We start from the raw sequence: 24,488 nt of genomic DNA, 5'->3' as shown, positions 1-24,488 counted from the left end.
GTATATGTGCAGGTCACTGTGGATATGATGGCTTAGCTTGGGCTCAGAGGCCTGACATCAGCTACTTGGGAGGTTGAGACAGGAGAATCCCTTGAACACGGGAGGCAGAGGTTGCAGAGAGCTGAGATTGTGCCATTGCACCCCAGCCTGGGCAACAGAGCGAGACTTTGTCTCAAAAAAAAAAAAAAAAAAAAGCTTTGAAACTCATTTGCTTTACTTGGCACTAAAATTTCTTTTTACTTATTTTCCTCTTCACTAAGATTCAAAGGGTGTCTCTCAGTCCTTTTTACCTTCTGTACCTCCAGAAGCAATGCATTTCATAGTCTGTTCCCATGAATCATGTGCACTTTAAGAAAACATGTATAGCAAATGGTTTTATCTCCTAGGAATCTTTTCCAGTATGTTAGCACATACGATGGACTTTCTCTTTTTTCTGGTTTTCTTAGATCAATCACAGGCCTGTCAACAGCTCTCCTCTTCTCTCTTCTATTCACTTTCTCCAGGCTGCTCTGTATCTCTGTTTCTCAGAACTGTATCTCTGTGAAAGTTTATGGCAAGATCTTGGGACACAGCTAGTAGAGACTGGATGTTTATTTCCTACTTACAGATATACTGAAATTTGAACATTCTCTTTTAGTTATGCAGGTGGCATGCATTTCCTGGAGCTTTGTTTGATCTTTTTATTGTTCTATAGTGTGGTTTTCAGAGAATGAATTGGGAAATTCAGATTTATGCAGCTATAGCTGCTATTGCCTGGCGGCTCAGAAATTGTCCCGTCAGTGTTATCTTGGTGGAACTGCACACTCTGCACCAGGCATTGTAAAAAGAAAAATGTCCCAACTCATCTAGCCTTTGTGAACAAAGAAGCAACCAGACCCTTCATTCTCCCATACCTTGTCCTGGGTTTGAAGGAGGAGTGTGTTTATGGTTTGGGAATCTTTTCCTGGAGGATAGTCGCAAAGTTATTTGTTTCTCCTTTACCATGACAAGTACCTATCTTTCCCACCTTAAACAGTGCCAGAAGAGGAGGGCAGTCTCAAGTCTAATTAGGTGTGTGACTCAGGTTCTGAGTTATATACTGCTTTTTTTTTCCCCTTCCCTTCAACCTCCTGTGCCCCAGAGCTAGGATTGTTCTTTCTTTCCAGGAGAGCTGCAGGAGGGAGTAGTCACCCAAGGATTTTCCTGATGCTTCAGTTCCACATAAGACCCTCCCTGCCCTCAGTCCACCATACAATTGAAAGCAGTCAGAAAGTGGGGTTATACCAATGCTATTGAGTTAAATATTTGGCCTTTGCTTGAACCTTGCATTAATAGACCATCAGGACTTTTCTCATTATGTCTAGACCCTGTGTTCTATAATCACCCCAGCAGTCCCAATTCCCCAAGTTGTCCACTGTTACCTGGGGCCCTCATCCTCATACTTCTGATATGTCCACTATTATAAGCCAATTTCCCACTCTTCCCATTGCTTCCAAACACCTCCACAGAGCCATTTAAAATTCACTTTTAAATGCTACCATTCTCTCTCTCTCTCTCTCTTTCTTTCTTTCTGATGGAGTCTTGCTCTGTTGCCCAGGCTGGAGTGCAGTGGTGTGATCTTGGCTCACTGCAACCTCCATCTCCCAGGGTTCAAGCAATTCTCCTTCCTCAGCCTCCTGGGTAGCTGGGATCACAGGCACTGCCACCACACCTGGCTAAAATGTTACTATCACTTAAATTTTTTTTTTTTTAACTGAAAGTTATCTGTTCTTAGAGGTCCTGCTTCCACTGTAGACTTCTCGGGTGGAGACTACTTTTTCTTCCACTCCCCCCATATTCCAGAATCAGGAGGTGGGGATGGCGTTCTGTTTTCTCTCAATAGTGCTTCCAAACACTTTTCCCTTCTTTGTCTTTCTAAGCCCTAGGTAATTTTAACTGTATGCATACATCTGGATAGAGGATCTCTCCTTCTTTCCTCAGTGCAGTTTTCTATAACTCTTTTGATCATCAATTATTGGTAACATTGGCTTCCGTTTCATCATCTTTCTCTCTATGCCTACTCATTCTTGTTGACTTTGTATTTATTTATGGTGATAACCCATCTTACAACCTAGCTTGCCATTTCTTTACAATTTTCACCTCCGCTAACTTTGTTTCCACCCCATCTCAGCCCAGAGCCTTGGCATTACATAACCCATCTTACAACCTGGCTTGCCATTTATTTACAATTTTCATCTCTGCTAACTTTGTTTCCACCCCATCTCAGCCCAGAGCCTTGGCATTACATTCATTGCATAACTTCTGGCATCTTGAATTCAAGTATACTTTCTGACCACTGCCTTCGATTCTTCTAGCTCACTTACTCTAGTATCCCTATTTGAATAATCCTTCAACTCCATTGAGATCTCAAATCCATTAATGTCACTACCTTTTCACTATGCATCACCACATTCATATACTTCCCTCCTTACCCATCTTAGAATGGATGATCCATCATGGTAATCAATCCTTGTGTCATACTACCTGGCTAAATCCCGACTCTGGCTGAGCCCAGGGTTATGTACTTTCTCAGCACCTGTACTGAAGCTGCTGAATGTTACTGGATAAAAGTCATATAACTGGGATGACTAGCTTGTCATCCATGTTATAATGATTACAATCCTCAAGTGGACACTCATCCCTTCTTAGCAATCCTACCAAGTTTCTATAGAAAGTTTGCTTTTCAGTTCCCGAGATAAATAATTCATACCTTACGCTCCTTCTTCAAACCTTTTCCACCCCTCATCTCCTTTACTCTCAGCCTCTGACCTTGCTTTAGACTAAATGGAGAATGCAGAAGCCATTTGGTCACACTTTTCTAATCTCTCCTCTGTGAAATCTACAACTTACTTGAACTTAAATCTGTCTTCTCTGTTTTACCTCCTACCCCTGCTCTTGTCAAATGAAAATTGCTTCATTTGTGCTTTGGATCCAACACCTTTTGCTTTGCCAAGTATTTCATTCCTTCAGTTGTCCCCTCCCTCCCCTTCCTGCCTCACCAATCTCTGCCTATCTACTGAATCATTTCCATTAGCATAACCTGCTGGAATGACTCTCATCCTAAAACTCCTTTTCTTGACTCTTATCCCACCTTCACTACAGCCTCACTTCTCTACTTCTATTTACAGCAAAGTCTTCTCTAAAGGGTTACATCCAGTCTTCCATCTCCCATTCACTCTCCAGCCCATTTTTGGCTGGTTTGCATCCTCACCACCACATTGAAACTGCTCTTGTCAAGGTCACCTAGAACTCCCACAATACCAAATATGACGCCTTGATTTCTCAGTGACATTTGATATGAATGACACTTTGCTCTCTTGGTTCCTGTAACTCTATACACTCCTGATTCCCCTCCTTCCTCTTGGCTCTTCCTTGTAAACCTGACTTTTAAATGCTGAAGTCAATGCTTCATGTTGTCTCTTCTCATTTATCTCCCCTTTCTGCAGATGGTTTCATTTACTCTTATAGCTTTAAGTGCTTATACTTTCCAAATATCCACCTTCAACACAGAATTTTACTCCTGAGCTCCAGATTGACTCAATTGCTAATTGATCTCTCTACCTGCATGTCTGAAAAGCATCTGAATCTTAGTAGTAGTCCAAAACACAGCTTCTGATTTCTTCCCTCAAACCTATTCCTCTCCCATAATTCACCAACTCGGTAAACTCACTATTATCCCATTGTTCAAATTAACAATTTTAGAGATATTCCTACTTTTCCCTCTTTCCCTTAAATCCCATATATGGCAGCCATGAAAAAAAATGTACTTCTCAGATCTCCAGTTGCAGGGAGCATTGTTGACTGATGTGTCAGCTGCTGTCCTCTGAAATTTATCACTATGTTCCAGGCTGCACTGCCCATTGACTGCTCCCAGCCAGCAACTAAGCAGAGGGATTTAAGGCAGACCCACTCCTGGTAGACACAGAACTCTTCTGATATGGGGGACTTTGGCTTGAAGACTTTCCATTGGCTATGCTGAAACTTTCTCAGAACTGTATCATATCTACAACTTCTCCTACTCTTCCTTTCTTGTTCTCCACAAGGGTTGAAACTGTCTAATGTCTTTTCTAATTCCCCTCAGATGCTTCCCTATTATTACCTCACAGGCGTTCCCTTCAATAAATCTCTCACATGTCTAATCTGATACTATTGTTTGCTTCTCAGGGGATCCATATTAACACATTGTATTTGATCCACCAACAAATTTTATGTCATGTCTATCTCCTGAGTACACCTCTTGCATCCATCCACTTCTCTTTATTGCCAACACCACTCAAGGAGGAACTATGACATTTCTCCCCTGGATTATTGCAATAGTTATCTACTTCCAGCTCATACCTCTCCAATCCATTCTCATCTCAGTACTGCAGTGATTTTCTTTTTTTAATAGTAAATCAATCGGGTCACTTCCCTGCTTAAAACCTTTCAATAGCTTCTCATTATGCTTAGAGTCAAATTAAACTTCTACCACGGCCACACAATACTTTAGAGCCTGGGCTCTTGCCTCTCTCTTCAACCTCATCCCATCTCATCTTCCCCTTTGTCCTGATGCCCACCAAGGCTCAAACATACTACTAGTAGCCTTTCTCTTCCTACAAATTGCTGAGTCCTTTCCTGCCTGAGGGACTTCCCACTTGCTCTCCCTTCTTCCTAAAATACCCTTCCTCCATCTCTGCAGAAGGTGGACTCATTCTCACTCCTAGCCCTCAACTTAAATTCCCACTGATTTCCTCGCACCTGTTATCACTATCTGTCCCCACTTTGCTTAGCGTCTGTTTCTCCCACTTGAACAAGGGCAGGCAAACTATGGCCCATGGACCACCATTTGTTTTTGTCTGGCCCATGATCTAAGAATGGCTTTTACATATTTAAGTGTTTGAAAAAGCTGCATTTTTAAAGAATATTTTATGACACATGAAAATTATGTGAAATTGGAATTTCAGTGTCCATAAAGTTGGAACTAGCAATGCTCATTTGTTTAGGTTTTGCCTATGCCTTCTTTCAGACTACAACTGCCGAGCTGAGTAGTTGTGTATGGCCCACAAAGCCTAAAATATTTACAGAACAAGTTTTCTGCATGGTGTACTGGAATGTAAGGTTGAACGCCCATTATTTGTCTCATCCATTCCTTTACTCTCAGTGCTTGCTCCATAGCTAGTGCTTAATAATTATAGGTTGAAAAAAACCTTCCCTCTCTCCTAAGACTGTTATATCTAAGGGGATAGGTTGACTTACCTCTCTTTGGCTTATTCTCTTCTAAGAGCCAGTCAGGGAAATTTGGAACCCCAAATTTTTGATTTTGGGGAAGCACCTTGAAAACTGGACTGTTATATTTTTCTTGAAATACCTAGCACAGTACCTTGCATAAGGTAAGATGCTGCTAGAAACTGGAAGAACTCTTTTAGGGTTATCGTTAACAGGAAATTAAGTAGTGCATGCAAAGCACTTAGCACAGTGTCAGGTGTACAAACGTGTTGAATAAATGTTTGCTCTCGCCTCAATTTTCCTTGCTATAATGGGAAATAAATATCACCCTTTATATCACTGTCACACAGACTAAACAAGAATGCTGTGTGTGAAAAAGCTTTGAAAGCTGCAGACACTATCCAGATAGACTTATCCAAGTGCAATATATTAACACACGTTGGCACTGAGCAGCCCTGTTTGGAGGGATGGGCACTGACCTGGGGGTGAGAACACTTAACATCCTAATTCTTGCTACTTATTAAGTGACCTTGGACAATCGCAACTTCTGTGGCTGTTTCTTCTCTTCACCTGTAAAACCAGCCTCTGAACAGACAAGACCGTCCCGCGGGGTTCAGCCCTGGCCTTCTCTGCGGTGCCTTTCCCTTGCCTCTGGGATGGAAGACCCACCCGACTCCGAGGCGGCCGGCAGGGGCGAGACCAGTCTGGGGGCGTGGCGTGCCCGGGGCGTGGCCTCCCTCCCTCCCGGACCCGCCGCCGCCGCCGCCGCAGAGCCGGGCCGCACGGGGGCGCCGCTGGCACCGCTCTGCTTTCGGAGTTGCCGAGCAGCGGAGAAGGCGTTCACTTCCGCGTCCGCCCAGCGGCGTCAGGCGGTCACGCCGAGGGTCTGGCGGGCCGCAGGTCAGTCTGGGAAGCTGCCGACCCGGCCCACCCTGCCGGTGCGGAAGAGCCGGGCGCGGGATGGGCCGCGGGCCTGGAAGGCGGCGGGGCGCCCTGAGGAAGGGCCCGGGCCGCGCTGGTAACGCGCGCGTCCCGGGCTGCAGGCTCGGTCTTCGGGCAGATTTGGGGGTCTCCAGGCCGCGGAAGACCGTGACGGGGCTTTCTGGCTTCCCAGCTCCTCCCGGCTCTTCCCGCTTCGGAAGAGGAGTGTGAGCCCCTTGAGCGATGTTTCTCAAAGTGGGGTTCGCGGGCAGATCCCCAAATCTTTCTGAGGCAGACTTTCTGAGGTGCTCTGTGCTGTGGCCTGAGTGTCTTCGTTTTCCCAAGCGTCCCTGATGGTTTTGATGCAGGTGATCATAGGACCGCATTCTGGGGGACATTGTCCCCGAGGGCTGGACACTTTCCACATAGCAGGGAGCCTAACTGGGTGCTTTTGAGGATGGGGCCTGCGGAGTACCCCCCTGGTGTGGCCTTGGAATGGTGATGTTCTTCTCCTTAGGAGAGACTGCCTGGGGTTTGGGTAGGAGGAGTAGCTCTTAAATCCTGGGGATCGGGGTGCTGCTGTGTTATTGTAACCAAGTCTTGAGATGGACAGATGCTTAGAGAGTGAAAGGGCTGGGTCAGGAGCCATAGGGGTGAAACAGTGCTGAAGGAGCCGGTGTGGGATGAAGCAGGAGGAACTTGGGGTCCGTTCTGCCGATCTGGATTGGGGCTGGCCCCACAACCTACTAGCAGTCAGCCCTTGTGTGGCCCCTGTACACATCTCTCTCTTTTTTTACCCCAGGGTCCTCATCTGTCAACAGGGACGGTAGTTCCCATCCAACAGAGTTTTTGTGTGAATTAGGTAATGTGTGTCAAGTGTCTCTTACAATGACTGACACATCATAAGCATTCAGTAAATGGGAGTTACTAAGATGACACAGGCCCTGGCTTCCTTGGCCTACAGATCAAAAAGTAGGGATTAAACAAGTGGGGTAAAATGTGGACAGACACACAAAGTGTATTTGTAGAACTGTGCAAGGATTCAAACTTGGGGGTCAGAAGGATATGTGGGACAGTCATCCAAGAAATTAGGTTTGCTGAGGGCCTTGAAGAATAGCTAGGATTCCAGGGAGCTAGTAATGAGGCAGAGGGAACTAGTTTCATCCCATGCCTCAGAGGTGGCTCTCACACATGGATCTTTGGAGTGCTGCTCCTGGGACTTCTAGGCAGTGCAAGATGTCACATCCATAAGTGGTTTTGGAAGGCTGGACCTTTGGCCCATAATGGTTTCTGTTGCTGAACGTGTTCTACACACATGGTCTTCCTTAGATTTTAATGGTCTCCTTCCATTTTATTGGAGACTGGCTGGCATCTACAAAACAATCTTAGTTGGTCACTGAGTGAAAGTGAATTGACATGGATGTAGTTGAGCCTTTCGGCAGCCATTTTAAACTTGCTGTGAAATGTGTGGATACTGCAGATTTTCAATGTTGGGAGTACCTTTCTCATCACAGTATTGTTCTAGGTGGGAAAACACCACAGTGTCACCTGTGGTTCTGTGATCTCCAGAATGGATTAAAAAATCCAACCCTTAAACCTTCCCTGGGCCGGGCGCAGTGGCTCACACCTGTAATCTCAGCACTTTGGAAGGCTGAGGTGGGTGGATCACCTGAGGTCAGGAGTTCGAGACCAGACTGACCAATATGGTGAAACGCCATCTCTACTAAAATTATAAAAATTAGCCGGGCATAATGGTGTGCACCTGTAGTCCCAGCTACTCAGGAGGCTGAGGCAGGAGACTCTCTTGAACCCGGGAGTGAGCCAAGATTGCACTACTGTACTCCACCCTGGGCTACAGAGCAAGACTGCATCTCAACAAACAAACAAACAAACAAAACCAAAAACTTCCCTAAAGCTTCATCCATTTCACAGTGAAGAAGCTGGATGATTTGGATATGTTATTTGTAGTTCTAGACTAGTCTGCCTACTGGTATATGTAGAATTCTCATCTCAGGCTGGGCGTGGTGGCTCATGCCTGTAATCTCAGCACTTTGGAAGGCCAAGACAGGAAGATTGCTTGAGCCCAGAAGTTCAAGACTACCCTGGGCAACACAGTGAGACCCTGTCTCATTAAAAAAAAATTTTTTTTAATTAAAAGAACTCTAATCTCAATTGATAAATTATATATTCCTTAGTTACCTAAGAATTACAGTTATCATTGTTAATAATTCCTGCTCCTTTATTTCCTTCCATTTCCAGAGTCAGTATCAAGTCCCTCAGTAGACACTTTATGGTTAAATTTATATCATTATGCATAATATTTATAATTTATTGAATAGTTACCGTGAGCCAGAACTGTTCTAAATGCTCTTTTGCTGTTTTATATGTTCTTTTAATTATTCCTCTGATAGTCCTTTGAGGTAGGCATCATCACTGCCTCCATTTTACAGAAGAGGAAGATAAGTAATTTGCCCAAGATTCTAGAGCCGGTGAGGGGAAGAGCCTAGCAGCTCAGTTCCATGCTGTCCACTGATCTCTGCAGTCTAGAGGCTCCCTCAGACTTACCATGGTTAAAAAGATATGTGAATACTGAAGATCATAAGCAGGCCTCACCTTTGTTTGCCGTGTGACAGAGAGTGCATTACCATGTTTAAACAGTCATTTCAACAGCGATGATTGCGTTGTTAGTCGTTTATTATATTTTACAAACCCTCTGAGCCAACATTTTCCAACTTCTTAGCATATCTCGAAATTCTCTTATATAAAATCCTTCAATTCAATATTGCCAGTACTGAGGAATTTATTTTCAGTCATGTTTTATTATCTATTTAGTGTCTTGTTGTAAATGGCAGGGATGACTGTCCTTTGTTTTACAGAGGGAGACGGAGACATCATTGTTTTGAAGTTTCTGAAAGTGTTGGGAGGCAAAAATTGAGGTGCCTGGGGGAGAAATGGAAGGCCACAAGGCAGGAGAAGAGGTGCTAGATGTTCTCCGACTGAATGTGGGTGGCTGTACTTACACAGCCCGGCGGGAGTCCTTGTGCCGCTTCAAAGACTCCATGTTGGCATCTATGTTCAGTGGTCGCTTTCCTCTAAAAACAGATGAGTCAGGTAAATGTCTAAAGTCTGAAAGCATGATCTGAATATTTATTAACACAAGAGCCCAGTTTAAATTCCCTTTGATTTTCCTAATTACAACGAAATGTACTAGATGAATATACTAATTACTGAGATCATTAGGACTCTATGGAGATTCATTAAGTACATGGAGAAATTAAATACTTTTTCTGAAAATCTGTGATCATGTTGTTAAAAGTTGACAAAGAAGTAAGAGTTCATAAAGGCTGGTCATAACCTAATTACGGGGATTAACTATATTTTGAAATGTGTTACTTTTGTGCAGCTTTGAGTGATGATATTGACAGTGATTAAATAGATTTGCTTCTCTCTGTGTTCTTCAAGTTAGAAAATGTGTTTGTCTGGAGAAAGCCGCTGTCCTTATTGCTAGCAGAGCAGCCATCATCATTGCAGAATTAGTGTTGGGCTCGCCACCTAGCCTAGCTGTGTAGTCTTGTTGTGTGGCCGATGTGCATGGCTGAGAAAAAGTCTGTGCAGTGATACCGTCAGGTCTAAGGAGCAGTGGACTGAAAACTGGGTTTCAGAAGAAACTGTAAATCACACAGGTAGGGTTCTGGGACTGCTCTCTGCTTCCAGTGCTCTGGGACTCACTGAACCTACTACTGGTTGTAAAGAAACTTCATCAATACAAATGAGGTTTTTTGCACTGCATATGAGCCCCAGACCCACTCTTGGTTCTGTGTTAGAGGAGAAAGATTGAGGAGTCTTGAACATAAGGGGCTGTTCTGCTGTTAATAACCCTGGTGTTAGGAGGTTGCTTTGCTGGTTAAACGGCAGTTGAAAGACTGGGGGAAAAAAGTCACCAGTGGCTGGTGCCCAGGGCTTGGTATCTACCTGGGCAGAAAGGTTGTTGGGGCAAAGATGGTAAGCAGAGATTGAGTTTTCTTCTCTGCCCCTAAATTTTATCTTCTTAATCCCTTCCTCATGCAGAGGTTTTTCTTTTTTTTTTTTTTTTTTAAATTCTGCTAAATTATCTAAGAAAAATATTTTATTACAAAGTAGTACCAGCATAGCGTTTCTTCTTTTTTAAAGTTTGGGTTCTTATGGTACAAAAGAACTAACCCAGTGATTCCAATCATCTGGCATGCCTGGAGCGAGGAACCCCGGGTTTGTAGTGTTGCTGACAGGCAAACACTGGACATAGTGATGAGCACCCCACATGCTCTTTTAGTGAGCATCTCCATATACCTGTTCTAGTCCAGCTGAGATAAGGTTGGGGTAAACTTCTGTTTCTACCAGCAGTGTGGGGTGCCCGTAGCTTTTGCAGTGGCCATTGTGGGAATATAGTCATTGCATCCAAAGTTCTAAATGGATCTCGGAATATCTTTTCCCATATGGTAGTGAGAATGCAAAGGTCCACCACTGACTCATTCAGTTTCTTTGTGTACAAGTTAGAAAAGGGTGCCCTTTTATCCAGGAAGATGCAGTTCCATGCCAGGGTGCATGGCTTGGTGGGCAGAGTGTGGGTTTGGTTTTAGCCTCTCTTGGCCACTTGGCCTAGCATGGTATATATAGTACACCAATACAAGCAAACATGGCAACCCTGGTGATATATGTTTGCATTCAAACTTATGTGCAGTATTATAGAACTACAGGTGATTTTCCCACACAACTCATTCAGATTCTGTTTTACAATATCACCTATTTGTGAGCAGAGGGTTGCTGGTATATCATATTTGGTGTTTGAATAACCAAAAGTCTAGCTTAGATTACATAAACCTGTTTGAACACTAGATGTTAACTTTCAGGTGAGAAAGAAACATTTATAACTGTAGAGGTCTTCAGACCTAGTTTGATTTGTTGAAATCTTATTGATTGACAGAATCTCTACAATCATTTTTGAACTGAATGTTTTCTAGGGGCTTGTGTTATTGACCGTGATGGACGTCTGTTTAAATACCTTTTGGATTACCTTCATGGAGAAGTTCAGATTCCCACAGATGAGCAAACCCGCATCGCCCTACAGGAAGAGGCTGATTACTTTGGCATCCCTTATCCGTACAGCCTGTCTGACCATTTGGCCAATGAAATGGAGACATATTCTTTAAGGTCAAATATAGAACTTAAAAAGGTCTTGGCATTTTTTTTTAAGTTTTCAAATATATATATTTATGATGCACAAAGCAATATGTACTATTTTGCTTAGCCTGTGTTTTCACATTAATGAAACAGGATAGTTTTTATACGCTTTGAAGACATGTTTCTTTACTACTACTTCTCATTTTTTAAGGCCAAAGTTCTTGGAAAGTGTATTGCCACTCAAAAGTTGATTGAGTTTATATCCCTCATTGAAGATTTAGCACTTTTTGATGGCTTTTTTATAGAACTCAGGAAATTCTTTTTAAATTAAGAGAAATACTATACTATGTGAGGGCATAGTGGTATTATTTTATTTACTAAAATGATTTTTGAAAAGAATGATCCTGATAAATAATAAAGCATCTTACTTGATTTAGTAAGTGTAGTAGTTTTTTACTAATTTAAAACATTAGTTTGGCTAATTCACTTTGAGATCAGTAAATCTCTTTTTAAGATGCTTCTATTTTAAATTACATTTTAAAGATCTTTACGTGATTTGAAAATCCTAAGTACCTGTTTTTGTCTCATTGAAAGTATTATATGTGTTATTAATTAGCACTTTTGAGCATCTAAGAAAAATATTTTTTCTTAGAAAATTGTTAATAGTGAAAACTGATCTGAACTGGTTTGAGTTCTTTGATTTGGATGTCAGCGTTTAGGAAGAAAGCTGATGGGTGGTTGGTTATTAGGAGTGCAGCATGAAGAGAAAGTTGGTTTGGTTCCAGATCCCCTTTAGGAATTTGCATAGTTATATGGGTTCTGCTACTGAAGTTATTCATAAACTGTATTTTCAAACAGTAGTCTTTCCCTGCTGTTGCCACATCTGCAGAGTGAGGCCTGACTAGAAGGTTGGGAGGGTTAATGCTCATCTTCAGAAGTCTCAGCTCCATCGTCTTTTATTCCTGGTTTTTATTCAAAAAGGACCCAGCATGCCCACATTCATGCTGTCAGCCAACACATGTTTATTTCAAGTGCCTGTGAAATGTTTGGCACTGTACAAGGGGCTGTGTGGAACACCAAGAAATACAACATGCCGTTCTTTGCCCTTGAAGTTTATAGTATAGTTGGGAATTCTTGTAGATGTATGTGTAAGTAAAATTCCAAACTAGTACAGGAGTTAGATAGCAATATTAAATGAAAGTGCAAGACATGGTAGGGCCTCATTTTCATTCACTGAGTCAGTGAATACTAGGCATCTCCTTTGTGTCAGGCACTATTCCAGACACTTGGGATATAACAGTGAACACAACAAAGTACCTGTCCAGAGTACTGACAGCAGTAAAGCTGTTCCTCCCAGGGAAAGCCCTGGTAGCTTCACAGGGTGAAACCCTTCTGCTCTGTGCCCTGGAGCACCTTGTGGTCTCACTGGTGGCACTTCTTTTTTTTTTTTTTTCTGTGAGACGGAGTTTCGCTCTTGTTGCCCAGGCTGGAGTGCAATTGTGTGATCTTGGCTCACCACAACCTCTGCCTCCCGGGTTCAAGCGATTCTCCTGCCTCAGCCTCCCGAGTAGCTGGGATTACAGGCATGCGCCACCACTCCCAGCTAATTTTGAATTTTTAGTAGAGACAGGGTTTCTCCATGTTGGTCAGGCCGGTCTCAAACTCCCAACCTCAGGTGATCCGCCTGCCTCGGCCTCCCCAGGTGCTGGGGTTACAGGCGTGAGCCACCACACCCAGTCCTGGTGGCACTTCTTACACAGGGTGCTGGCAGCTTGTTCAGTGTCTGTCTTCTGCATTAGCTATAAACTCTAGGACGGCTGGGACCCTGTCTCACCATTGTTCATAGTTAATATCTTCAGGACCTTAGAGCTCAGCACAGAGCAGGAACTTAATATTCAAATGAATGAATGAATAGGTGGATAAGTGCCAAATGAGTTCAGGCAGCATATATTGAGTTTAGATATTGAGTTTATATATTCATATCTTTCAGTGTAAAAGAAAAATCAATCTGGTTAGTCCATGATTAGAATTTGGAACTAAAAGTAGGGACCAACTATGGGGTTAGTCAGTAGAAGGTAAATGGAAGATTGTGTCAAATGGGAAATTTTGGGGAAATTACTCTAAAGGGAAAAGAAAAAGGTCTACATTTTAGTTATTATACGAAGATTTCAAAATTAAAAGTGATGTTGGCAGTGGAGGAATGATCTCATAAAGATTATAAAATTAAAAGTGATGTTGGCAGTGGAGGAATGATCTCATAAAGATTATAAAATTAAAAGTGATGTTGGCAGACTAAAGGAGTAAGAAATAAAATGGAATGTCCATGTGGAAAAGGATTCTGTAGATGAAAAGGTGTTCGGTTTTTGGGTGGTACTTTTTGGGATTGTCCTTCCCGCCCCGATTTAATTCAAAAAAATGTGTGTTTGATTTTTAAAGGTGTAAAGACTAAGCTGAAATTTATAATCTTTTTATTTCCCTTATGACCAGCTAGAATTTCAGCTTTTATATGAAAGTAATGGAGCATATTCATTTTTATTTTACTCTAGAATTAAATTCAAAATTTGTATATACTTTTTGCTTCAGGCTTTAACAGACTTCTGTGATTCATATGGCTTAGTCTGCAATAAACCAACAGTTTGGGTTCTCCACTATCTTAACACATCTGGTGCAAGCTGTGAGAGTAGAATTATTGGTGTATATGCCACAAAAACTGATGGAACAGATGCTATTGATAAGCAGCTGGGAGGAAGAATTCACAGCAAAAGCATTTTTAAAAGGTATGTCCAAATTTAAATGTGAAAAAGAACAAAATAAAGTCTTGGTCTCTTCTAAGAGGTGTTTCTGAATGAAATGTGCTTGACTAGAAAAGACCATTGACACCTCTTAGGAGACAGAGTGAGCCATCTTAGCAGTTGAGATAGGCCTGCTTCATGAGGAAATTATAATTAAGATCATTTCACATACAGTATGGATAAGCTGCAGGCCAGCTGCATGATCTAATGCAGTGGTTCTCAATTGGGAGTCTGCTTCAGAATCCCCTACCCCAAGAGGCTTAAAAAGAAAAGAAGAGAAAGAAAAAAGAAAAGCCACATGCCCGGCATCTTCCTAGACCATAGAAGCATTGGCAGAAGAAGTCAGCAGGCCTATTGAGTGACCCAGGGCCAGCCTGCCTTGGTGTCTTCTTCTGAGAAATGACGAAGCACTTCCCTGGTCCCTTCCAGCTTTAGAAGTTTATGACTTGAACATGTTAAATTCTTAAGAGTTATTACTTAACATTTTTCCTGTAATCTTATTTACACTGGTTAATTCACTTAGCAATTTTAAAAAAAATTCTCTGGCAGGTGGGATTGGGTCGACTATTAGTGACTAATGCAGGATCATATAAGCTTGCCTTTTTAGATGATTAAATATGTTATCAGTTTCTGAATTCTTTACAGATAGGATGCTTCTATGTAAGATATGTAAGTGTCTGGCATAATGCTGGTCAAAGGTGAGTAATTTCTAAGTTCATTGGAGTTTACTGATTTTTCTAAAAAACGTGATATTAAAGATGTGTTGATTTGTCTACACGGTGTATATTGTACAATTAATAAAATACTCTACTATGGTAAAAAGAGATCAAAATGTAGGTTAGTGTATTATATAATGTGTACATGTATATCTATGTAAGCATATGTATACTTAAGGATCACAGAACAACTACTGAGTGCCTACGTATTTTTTCCTTTAATTAACAAGCTCTTATTAAATGTATATTAGCTGTATGTATATATATACATCCATACCTAGGTAGTATATTTTCATTATGTTTTGCAATATTTCTAGAGAGGCGGGAAATAATGTTCAGTACATTTGGAGCTATTATTCAGTAGCGGAGTTGAAGAAAATGATGGATGCCTTTGATGCTTGGGAAGGAAAAGGTACAGTGCAATTTTATTTCATGGAAGCAGGTGGACTTTTTACAAAGAAAAAAAAATAAGACAAAGTAAACTCAAATACTGAATTTCTTTGTTTTAGAAAGTATTCTTTTGAGTGTCAATGTATTTGTCATCTCATGGTAACACTGAGGCAGTTTACTTACAAATCTTTAAATCCCATGAGTTGCTAGGTATTATTAATAGTTTATAATTCAGTAACTTTAAGTATGCTTCTGTTAGCTAGGCTTATTTAATTTAATTAAGAGTTCATTTAGTATCTACTGTGCATTGGAAAAATACTTCAAATTAAGCATAAAATATGTAATCAAGGAAAGGGAGAGAAAATAATGCTGGGGAGGATATCTAAAGAGCCCTTATAAAGTAATTACAATAATCTTGAAATGTACACTTTGAAAACTGATCATTTTTCTCAAACTACAGAGTGAGAGTTGGTAATAATAATGCTGTTTTTTATCTCCGATAAGTAGTTTACATTCGGTATCTCTTAGTCCTAACACAATCCTGTACACTACTTACCATTCCTATTTTATAGATGAGGAAACTGAGTCTCAGAAGAGCTTTGACACTTTCATAAGGATCACAGAAGGGTTACATGTTCTGTTCTATGCCTAAGCATTTTTTTTTCCTTAATTAACAACCGTGTATAGGTGCAAAGTATCGTAACAAGTCCTAAAATTGGATCCAAAGATAAATAAGACATATTCCATCCTCAGATAATCCTAAAAGCTAATAAAGACTGACTGCCAGTCACATAATGGGTAAAAAAACTGGGCCTGGTGTCATATACCTATTGTCCCAGCTACTCAGGAGGCTGAGGCAGGAGGATTGCCTGAGCCCAGGAGTTTGAAGGTGCAGTGAGCTATAATCACACCACTGCACTCCAGCCTGGGTGACAGAGCAAGACATAAAAGGAGAGGAAGAAGCTTTTAAAAACTGCAAAAAAAAAAAAAAAAAAAAAAAGTTTGAAGCAGAAAACTGGGATCAATACCTTTTAAAAAGCATGCGACCGATTTTATCCATTTTGCAAGCACGTAATGAGGCATCATTGTGATTTAGCAAAGTTCTGGAAGGCCTGTGAAAATCCATAAGATAGGAAACAGAAATTAGAGAAAAAAATATTGGAAAGGAGAAGAAGAGTCGTTGTTATTTGTAGATAATGCCTTTTTAGAAAACCCCAAGGAATCAGCTGAAAATATTGTAAGTGCTAAATTTAGTAGGCTAAACTAGCTGGATACAATATCAGTATACATGGATCAGCAGCTTACCTATGATAAATCAATTAAAAATTATAAGGGAAACTGCCATTCACTATAGCAATAAGCGAAATGTAAAATAACTCGGACTGTCCTCGGGACTGACTACCCAAGAAATGCTTAGGTCTTTTCTGAAGAAAACTGCTAAAATGTATTTATCCATTCATAAAAAAGAAGACATGGAGATAATGGTGAGACATACCATGATCCTGAGTGGGAAATCTGAATATTATAAAGATGTCAGTTCTTCTCAGATTAAATTATAGGTCTATCAAAATATCAATGGGACTCTTTTGGAATCTTGAAGAAATGATTCTAAAATTCCTCTGAAAGAATAAGTAGGTAAAGTAGCCAATAACATTTTGGGGAGTAGAAGTAATTAGGGGGATGAGTCTAGCTCTGTTTGATAGTAAAACATGCTACAGACCTATAATAATAAAAAGCATGTGCCTCTGATATAAGAATAGAGCAGAGATCAAGGGTGAAAACCAGTAAAATTAGTAAAAGTACTATGTGGTAAAAAAGTATTAGATATCAATATTTTAATAAATAGTTGAGAAATATGTTTGGGAGGAAAAACAAAACTGTAACCTCATTATTTATCAAAATAGTCTCAGATGGATTTATGAAAGAAAAAAGAAAATGTAAGCAAATAATTGTTTTCTTAATAGGGAAAGAAATTAAAAGCTCAAAAATCACAAAGACAAAGATTAATAAAGTTAGTTGCATAACATTTAAAGTATTAGGAACTTTAAAACAAAAAAATGCTGGACATGTTGGCTCACACTTAAAATCCCAGCACTTTGGGAGGTTGTGGCAGGAGGGTCACTTGTGGCCAGGAGTTTGAGGCTACAGTGAGCTATGATAGTGCCACTGTACTCCAGGCTATGCGACATAGCAAGACCCTGCCTCTTAACCCATTTATTCCTGAGGTTGCAATGTTTTGAATTTTTGCAATCGGACCTTGGCGATGACCTTGGGCATTAGGATATAAGTAACTCCCACATGCTTAGTGTTCCAGTAATGGAACACTAGGCATAAATGTTAAACACAAAACAAAACAAAAAGCAAGAAACATTAAAAATTATAAATAAAATTTAAAGACTAATAAAAAACAAGGATAACTAATGTTGCATTAACTGGACAAAGTATATCCTTAATAGAGAGAAGGTTTATTAAAATTGATTAGAAAGGCAGCCACTACTACAAAAAAAAAAAAAAATTACAAGGTTCATGACCATAAAATTCCCAGAAAAAGAAATAAACATGTAGCAGGAGGTTCAACTTCATTCCTTATCAATGAAATATACATTTAATAAAAGCTATTTTTATATACCAGATGAGTAAACATCTCTCATTAATTCCTGGTAGGAGTAAAAATTGATGTAACTTTTGGAAAGTAAGTTGTTAGGTCACATCAGTAGCATCAAAATTGTTTATATTCTTTGACCCAGTAATTTTACTTCTTGGAATCTATCTTATCTATGTTAAGGACATAAATGCAGACAAAGGCTTAGGAACAGAAATGTTCTCTGGCATTTTTCATAATAGGGACAAAATGAAAACACTTTAAGTGTCTAATGATTGAAGGTTAAATATATTTTGGCACATCCACAGAATGGAATATAATAAAGCTATTAAAGTTATTTTAAATAACTTTTTGCATAGATGAATGCCCATGATAAGAAATGATAAAAAGCAGGAAATAAATGTAAAGTATATCATATGAGTAGAAAAAAGACTGGAATGAAACATATTAGTCTGTCCTGAGCCAATGATTCCTGGTCTTCTGATTAGGAGTGACTTTGATTCCCTTATATATGCTTTTCTATATTTTCCAGGTTTTGTACAAGGGATGTGAATTACTTTATAGGCAGGAAAAAAAAGAAAGTTTTTAAACACATTGTGGTGTGTATCCATACAGTGGAATACTACTCACCAATAAAAGAAATGATCATTGCTGCATTCAGCAACATGGATGAATCTTAAAGCATCATGCTAAAGAAGCCAGACACAAAAGGTTGCATTTTGTATGATCCCATTTATATGACATTTCAGAAAAGGCAAAACTAAGGATGGAGGGGACATTGATTGCTAAGGGGCATGAGGAAACTTTTTGGGGTGATAGAAGTGGTCTACATCTTGATTATGACTATGGGTACATAACTATATCCATTTGTCAAAACTCATTGGAATGTGTACCTGAAAAGGATGAATTTTATTTTATGTAAATTATATCTTAATAAATCTGACTTTTAAAAAAAGCAAACTTAATGGACCAGATTTCGGAATGTTTTTATAGTATGTGTAGGTTTTGGAGTGTGATCAAGTGGTTCCAGAAAGTTAATTGTTTTAAAATGAGGATCATAGAGTTATTTGAGTATCAGATATGTCTGTTATTATAATGATTTATATGTCCAGCTTGCTAAATTGTTATTGTTACCAGAACTTTAATAAGAAGACAACACCAGATCCATTATTGGGACTTAGATTACTCCAAGCAATTTTCATTCAACATAATTGTTTGAGCTTTTTTCATGTGAATATATTTATGCTGCTTTTAAAAAAAAATTGAGATGGAAATTCACATAACAGAATTAATTAAAGCATACATTTCATTGGTATTTACTACATTCACAATGTTGTGCAATCATTACCTCTATCCAGTTTTAAACATTTCATCACCCCAAGAGGAACCCCCTAAGTGGTCACTCCCCACTCCACTGTCTCCCACAGCCCCTGGCAACCAGCAGTCTGCTTTCTGTCTCAATGGATTTACCTACTCTTGATATCTCTACAAATGGAACAATACGATATGTGACCTATTATGTTTGGTGTTTTTCACTTAGCATAATGTTTTCGAGGCTTCAAGAATACATGTTTTAGCTTTTAATAAAAAACATAACACATTTAAAAATTAAAATGAATTTGAATGGCATTTTTGCCTAACTCACTAGCTCAGATTCTTGTTGGAAATTGTGGTTATTGGGTGGTGATATCTCATATTTGTACAGTGCTTGTCATTTTCAGAGTAGTTCACAGAGTTCCCCTGATTTGATGTCACAGCAACCCAGTGAAGTAGTCAGGGCAAGTGTTACAACCCACCGCCTATACAATACTTACACTACTCCCTACGACTGTGACTGGGAATAAAGGTACTTGACAGTTTTTGAGTGCTTAGTCCGTGCTGGACCCTGTTCTAAGCACTTTGCATTTATTAACTCATTTAACCCTCACAATAGTCCTTCAAGGTACATAATCTTAATTGTCATCATTTCATAGCTGAGAAAATTCAGGCACAGAAAAGTAACTTTCCCAAGGTGACATGACTAGTGAGTGAGAGATGGAGATTCAGACCCACACAGGTTTTGCTGGAGCCTGAGCCCTCACTCTCAGCTGCCCTGAGTGTGCATAATAACCTGCTGAATCTTCTCAGCTAATCGGTGGCAAAGCTGGTGGCCAGCTCTTCCTGACCCAGGTTGTGAGCTGCGTTGCTCCCTGGCCCTAGCTCCTCGTGTGAGCGCTTCCTGTTCATGTTGTGCATACCTCCCTTTGCCAAATGGGAGGCATGAACCTCAGACTCTGGCAGGTCTCAGTGTTGCTCAGCATTTTGCAGTGGATGGTAGCTGTCTTAATTATCTCTTTTTACCTTCCAGGTGTTAGCTACTGGCGGGTGCCTCATGAGCTGATAGAGTGTTGGACTCTAGAAGAACGGCCTTTACTTGGAAGCCTGCGTCACATGGCTCCAATTCGAAAGAGGTTATCTATGCTGTGTTGATTATTTGTTTTGTTTTTTAATCGCTGACATTTTTACTGCCTTTGTGAAGGGGAAATGAATAATAATTCTTGACCTTACTAAGCTTATTAATCACCTATTTGAATATTGTGTCTTACCATCAAAATATAGATCTTGGTAAATATGAAGTTACCAAAACTATGTAAAAAGTGGGAATAATTCTTTGTAACTGCATGTGTAACATGTTCTTATTGAGAGACTGTGATTCTAAAAATGCTAGTGGACACAGTGGGAATGCTGTGGTAAATATTTTTGCCCCACAGAAGTGAAATCCCAGGCTTTATTGACAATAGTAAAAAAAAAAAAATCTATTTAGACTTAATGCTTGAAATTTCTTGTGGCTTATTCTGAGTTCCTTTCTGTTTCCTATTGCCACAAATAGCACTTTTATTTAATGGTATTTTCCTGTGTTCCATGAAATTATTAGCATTAAATTCACTCCACAGCTGTCTTTCACTGTGTTTTAAATAAATTTAAAATCACATTTTTTTTTTTTTTTTTTTTTTTTTTTTTTACAGTGCCTGGGTTTTATTCATGGCCTTCAGATGTTCTGATTTCTTGATCACATGTTCTACAATTTAATTGAATACCCCTATGGAATTTCAGACTACTTTCTTACGTTTGCCCTCTGGGTCTTTCACTGAAATGCAGAGATGCTTATTCAGTTTTTAGAACTTAACCATCACTTGTCAAAACAGATCTTATTTCTTAAAAGCCATAATTTTATTATCATTTATTTTGCCTTTTGAGCCTACAATTAGCAAATATATTTTGAGTCAAGAGCAGTGGTTCTCAACTAGGGGTGATTTTGCCTCCCAGAGGATATTTGACAATGTTTGGCAACATTTTTAGTTGACACACTGTGGGGTGGGAGTTGCTACTGGCATTTGGAGGGTGGAGGCCAAGGATGCTGCTAAACATCCTACAGTGCATAGGGTGGCCCCCAGAACAAAGAATGATGTGACCAAAATGGTAATAGTGCTGAGGCTGAGAAACCTCAGTGTGGAGTCTGGTGGAAGATGTAGACGGAAAACAAAGCAGGCAGGAGTGGTTTACGGAGACCCTCCTCTGTGTTAGTTATCTTTCCTCTACAGGTTTACGAAGCATCATTTTTGATGCATCAACAGGATAACGATGACAATGACTGAGAAGCACTTGTAAGGTCCCAAGGAGCCATCTGGTCACCAGAGAAAATGTTCAGTAGGGATTTAGGGTTGAATATATTATATTTGCATTCTTTGCTACAGATGGCAATTTTCAAATAACCATGTTATTATGATCCCATTTCCAAGAATGGGAGTTCACTAAGTTGTAATCACCTCTAACAACACACTGATGCTATGCAGACTTGTAAGAGAGCTGTGAGAGGACTGCAGTCACCTTTCATGCTCCGGGTGGTCCTTAGGAAGTGAAGCTGAAGGAGCAGGCAAGGTTTTGACAATGATTGACAGTTTTAAGGTCATTTAAAAAAATGTTCCCCCTGTAGGCTTTTTATAATGAATGGTAAACTCAGTTCTGGAATCTTTGAAGGTTTGTCCATGACTATTCTAGCTGTCCCCAAAATGGGTTCCAAAGAATGCAAATTTTACTGACCATCAAAGGTTTCACTATAGAATGATTGGGAAATAGAGATATCTTTAGTATAGGCTTTTCATAATCTTTAATATGTTAACATGAATTTTAAAACTTCAGGAGGAGAAAAAGATATGCAGCAGTTTATTAGTTTTGCATTGCTATGAAGGAATATCAGGCTGGGTAATTTATAAAGAAAAGAGGTTTATTTTGACTCATGGTTCTGCAGTCTGTACAAGAAGCTTGGGGCCAGCATGTGCTTCTGGTGAGGTCTCAGGAAGCTTATAGTCATGGCAGAAGGTGAAGGGAAGCAGGTGTGTCGCATGGTGAGAGACAGCAAGAAATGCCAGGCTTTTAAACAGCCAGCTCCCACGTGAACGAATAGAGAACTCACTCCTTACCATGGGAGAGGGCACCAAGCCAATCCTGAGGAATCCTCCCTCATGACCCAAACACCTCTGCCAGGCTAAACTGCCAACATGGGGGATCACATTTCAACATAAGCTTTGGAGGGGACACGCAGCCAAACTATATCAAGCAATATTTTAAATATTTATTTGATTGTGAAATTTTTTTTTCTTCACTAAATCTGTTTAAACTGCAGTTCTGGGAAAAACAATTTGTGATATTTCTGGTTATCCTGTAGGTCACATCATGATACTTGGGAACAGGGTGATATATTGTATAATTCTTATGTAACATGCCAAATTTTAATTTGCTGGTATTAATATTATGTGTGAGTTTACATAATTTGTATTCAAATTGAGACCAATCTTTTGTAAACTTGCTTACTGACCTTGGTGGGAGATGAGAGATGAGGTAGGTGCCCATAAACCTCTTGACTCTTTAATTCTTGACCAAAACCTTTCTGTTAACGCTGAAGGTAAACTTTGGAGATGTTTTCATGAGTTACTAAAACTGTACATGTGGAAAATGACATGCTTCTGTATTTCTAGGCGACTGATAACGTTCAATGAAGAGGACGAAGGTGTGAACTGTAAGACTGGTCCTAAGCCAGTTAGATTTTTGGGCCCTTCCACAAGTACCCAAATCAAAGTCAAGAACTCGGCCTCCGTCACGGTGTCTCCAGCCAGTGCCGTCCAGACGTCGGCTGGGGCGACAGCATACAGGTTTCAAAGTGGTAGCCGCAGAAAGGCAGCTCAGCGCTCTGCACCTTCTAGAACCACGGCCCTGGAGGGCACAGGGGCACCTGGGCATCCTCAGGCTTCCCTTGGGGCTGCGAGCGCTGAAAATGGAGGCACGCACTTACCTCCAGCTAAGGTGCTACTTTCCGACAAGAAGCCTACACCCCAGCGGGTGATAAAGCTGAAGAGGACACCGCTGTGCGCCACCGCGCCTTCCCTGGCCACCCCCACGGCCGCGAGGCAGGCCAACTCCCTCAAGCCGCTTCCCGGTGACGCTGCCCGGGCCTTGGGAGTGCGGACTGAGAACGGGAAGGACAAGGGAAATTGATGAAAGTGGTGGACTTGAAATTTCCCGTTCATCTCCCAAAGCTTTCAACCCATTTGATGCAAAGAAGTGACACTTTCTTAATGCAGTAAAGGGGAAGCTTAGGTTTATGTTTAGGATTCTATTCCTGGAATTGTGTGAGCCAGGAATGGAGGAGGGGAGACTTTCAGTGGTTAAGGCTCCATTTCTCATTTTCCCAACTTTTAAATGATTATTTGTCTATGGACAGTTTGAATTTCTGGTTTTCAGTTTATTTTTTTTTAATGATTAATTCGTATTAAGGCAACAAGACAGTACAACAAAATAATCTCTAGAGAGGTCCACTTTGTTGCTGAAGTAAACGTTACTTGTTGCAACCCGAGGATGGTCATAAGATTTGGCCTTCGGTATTCCTGTCTGGCAAAATGGAGGGGGTGATATTAGCGGTTCCCTGTACTATATCACAGCCAAGAGAGATTAGAGAGAGAAAATGTAGATCAAGGTGAGCTGCCTACAAATTACTCTGTCTCCAAAGACAACATGAAAAGAAATGATGGGGAGGAAAAAAACCCACAGATTTAATTCGCACTTTGACTCTCACTTAATTGAACTATTTTCTTTCCTAGATTGGCTTTTCTTACTCTTTTCTGTTAGTAGATTTATTTACAAACATCGCAAGAAGATTTCTTGGGACAAGAATTATATAATACGTCTTTGAAGTAAATTGCTAAAATATCCTATTTTAATTTGAATAGTGAAGTTTTGAAAATACTTTGAAAAAGAGAAGTAAAAGTTTAACTTTTTAACTAAAGTTAGTATTTGTTTTTCAGAAATGACCACTGAAGATTCATTCTGATTATACAATATGATTTTTATGCATCAAATTTCCATATAACTTGAATTTAATATTTTTAAACAGAATATTTTGATTAATCCTCTATTTTTTCATAACTATTCAGTTGTGTGTGTTTATTCTTAAATGTTATGTTTTGTAATTGGATCACATATTTCTACTTTTAGTGAGAGTATGCCTTCACTATGTTAAAAAATAAGCTCATAAAACAGGGTACTTTTTATTCAAATGCTTATCATTGTACTTGCATTGCTTTGAAAGAGTAAAGTAAGTATACTCAAAACATTACCTTTTACAAAATCAAATAAAACTTTTCCATAAAAAGT

The 24,488-nt window shown here is 40.0% G+C and overlaps 1 protein-coding gene across 14 annotated transcripts; it reads left to right on the top strand.

Annotated features, from left to right (window-relative positions):
• The first annotated feature begins 6,030 nt into the window (after positions 1-6,030).
• Positions 6,031-24,486, top strand: KCTD18 (potassium channel tetramerization domain containing 18). 14 transcript variants are annotated; one of them, XM_074009666.1, is made up of 8 exons: positions 6,031-6,123; positions 9,021-9,255; positions 11,142-11,353; positions 13,885-14,078; positions 14,739-14,791; positions 15,127-15,221; positions 20,149-20,251; positions 22,817-24,486. In XM_074009666.1, exons 6-8 carry the CDS (start codon positions 15,188-15,190, stop codon positions 23,331-23,333), a joined length of 654 nt encoding a protein of 217 aa, XP_073865767.1. In that variant the 5' UTR covers positions 6,031-6,123; positions 9,021-9,255; positions 11,142-11,353; positions 13,885-14,078; positions 14,739-14,791; positions 15,127-15,187; the 3' UTR covers positions 23,334-24,486. The 14 variants fall into 14 exon arrangements, with proteins under 14 accessions (XP_073865767.1, XP_073865769.1, XP_065381927.1 ...); XM_074009668.1 differs by having other exon boundaries at positions 6,031-6,512; positions 11,142-11,331; XM_065525855.1 differs by lacking the exon at positions 14,739-14,791 and having other exon boundaries at positions 11,142-11,331.
• Positions 24,487-24,488: the final 2 nt, after the last annotated feature.

The sequence above is a fragment of the Macaca fascicularis genome, chromosome 12, assembly GCF_037993035.2.
Source record: "Macaca fascicularis isolate 582-1 chromosome 12, T2T-MFA8v1.1".
NCBI classification, from domain to species: domain Eukaryota; kingdom Metazoa; phylum Chordata; class Mammalia; order Primates; family Cercopithecidae; genus Macaca; species Macaca fascicularis.
Note: the sequence above shows the minus strand (reverse complement) of the source record. Positions and strands in the feature narration are given on the sequence as shown.

Bases quoted from the DNA above. Each gene is read 5' to 3' on its own strand.
- KCTD18 (XM_005573867.4), top strand. From the start codon at position 9,096: ATGGAAGGCCACAAGGCAGGAGAAGAGGTGCTAGATGTTCTCCGACTG. The intron at 11,354-13,884 runs GTCTTGGCATTT...TTTTTGCTTCAG, and splicing joins CAAATATAGAACTTAAAAAG to GCTTTAACAGACTTCTGTGA. The intron at 15,222-20,148 runs GTACAGTGCAAT...TTTACCTTCCAG, and splicing joins TGATGCTTGGGAAGGAAAAG to GTGTTAGCTACTGGCGGGTG.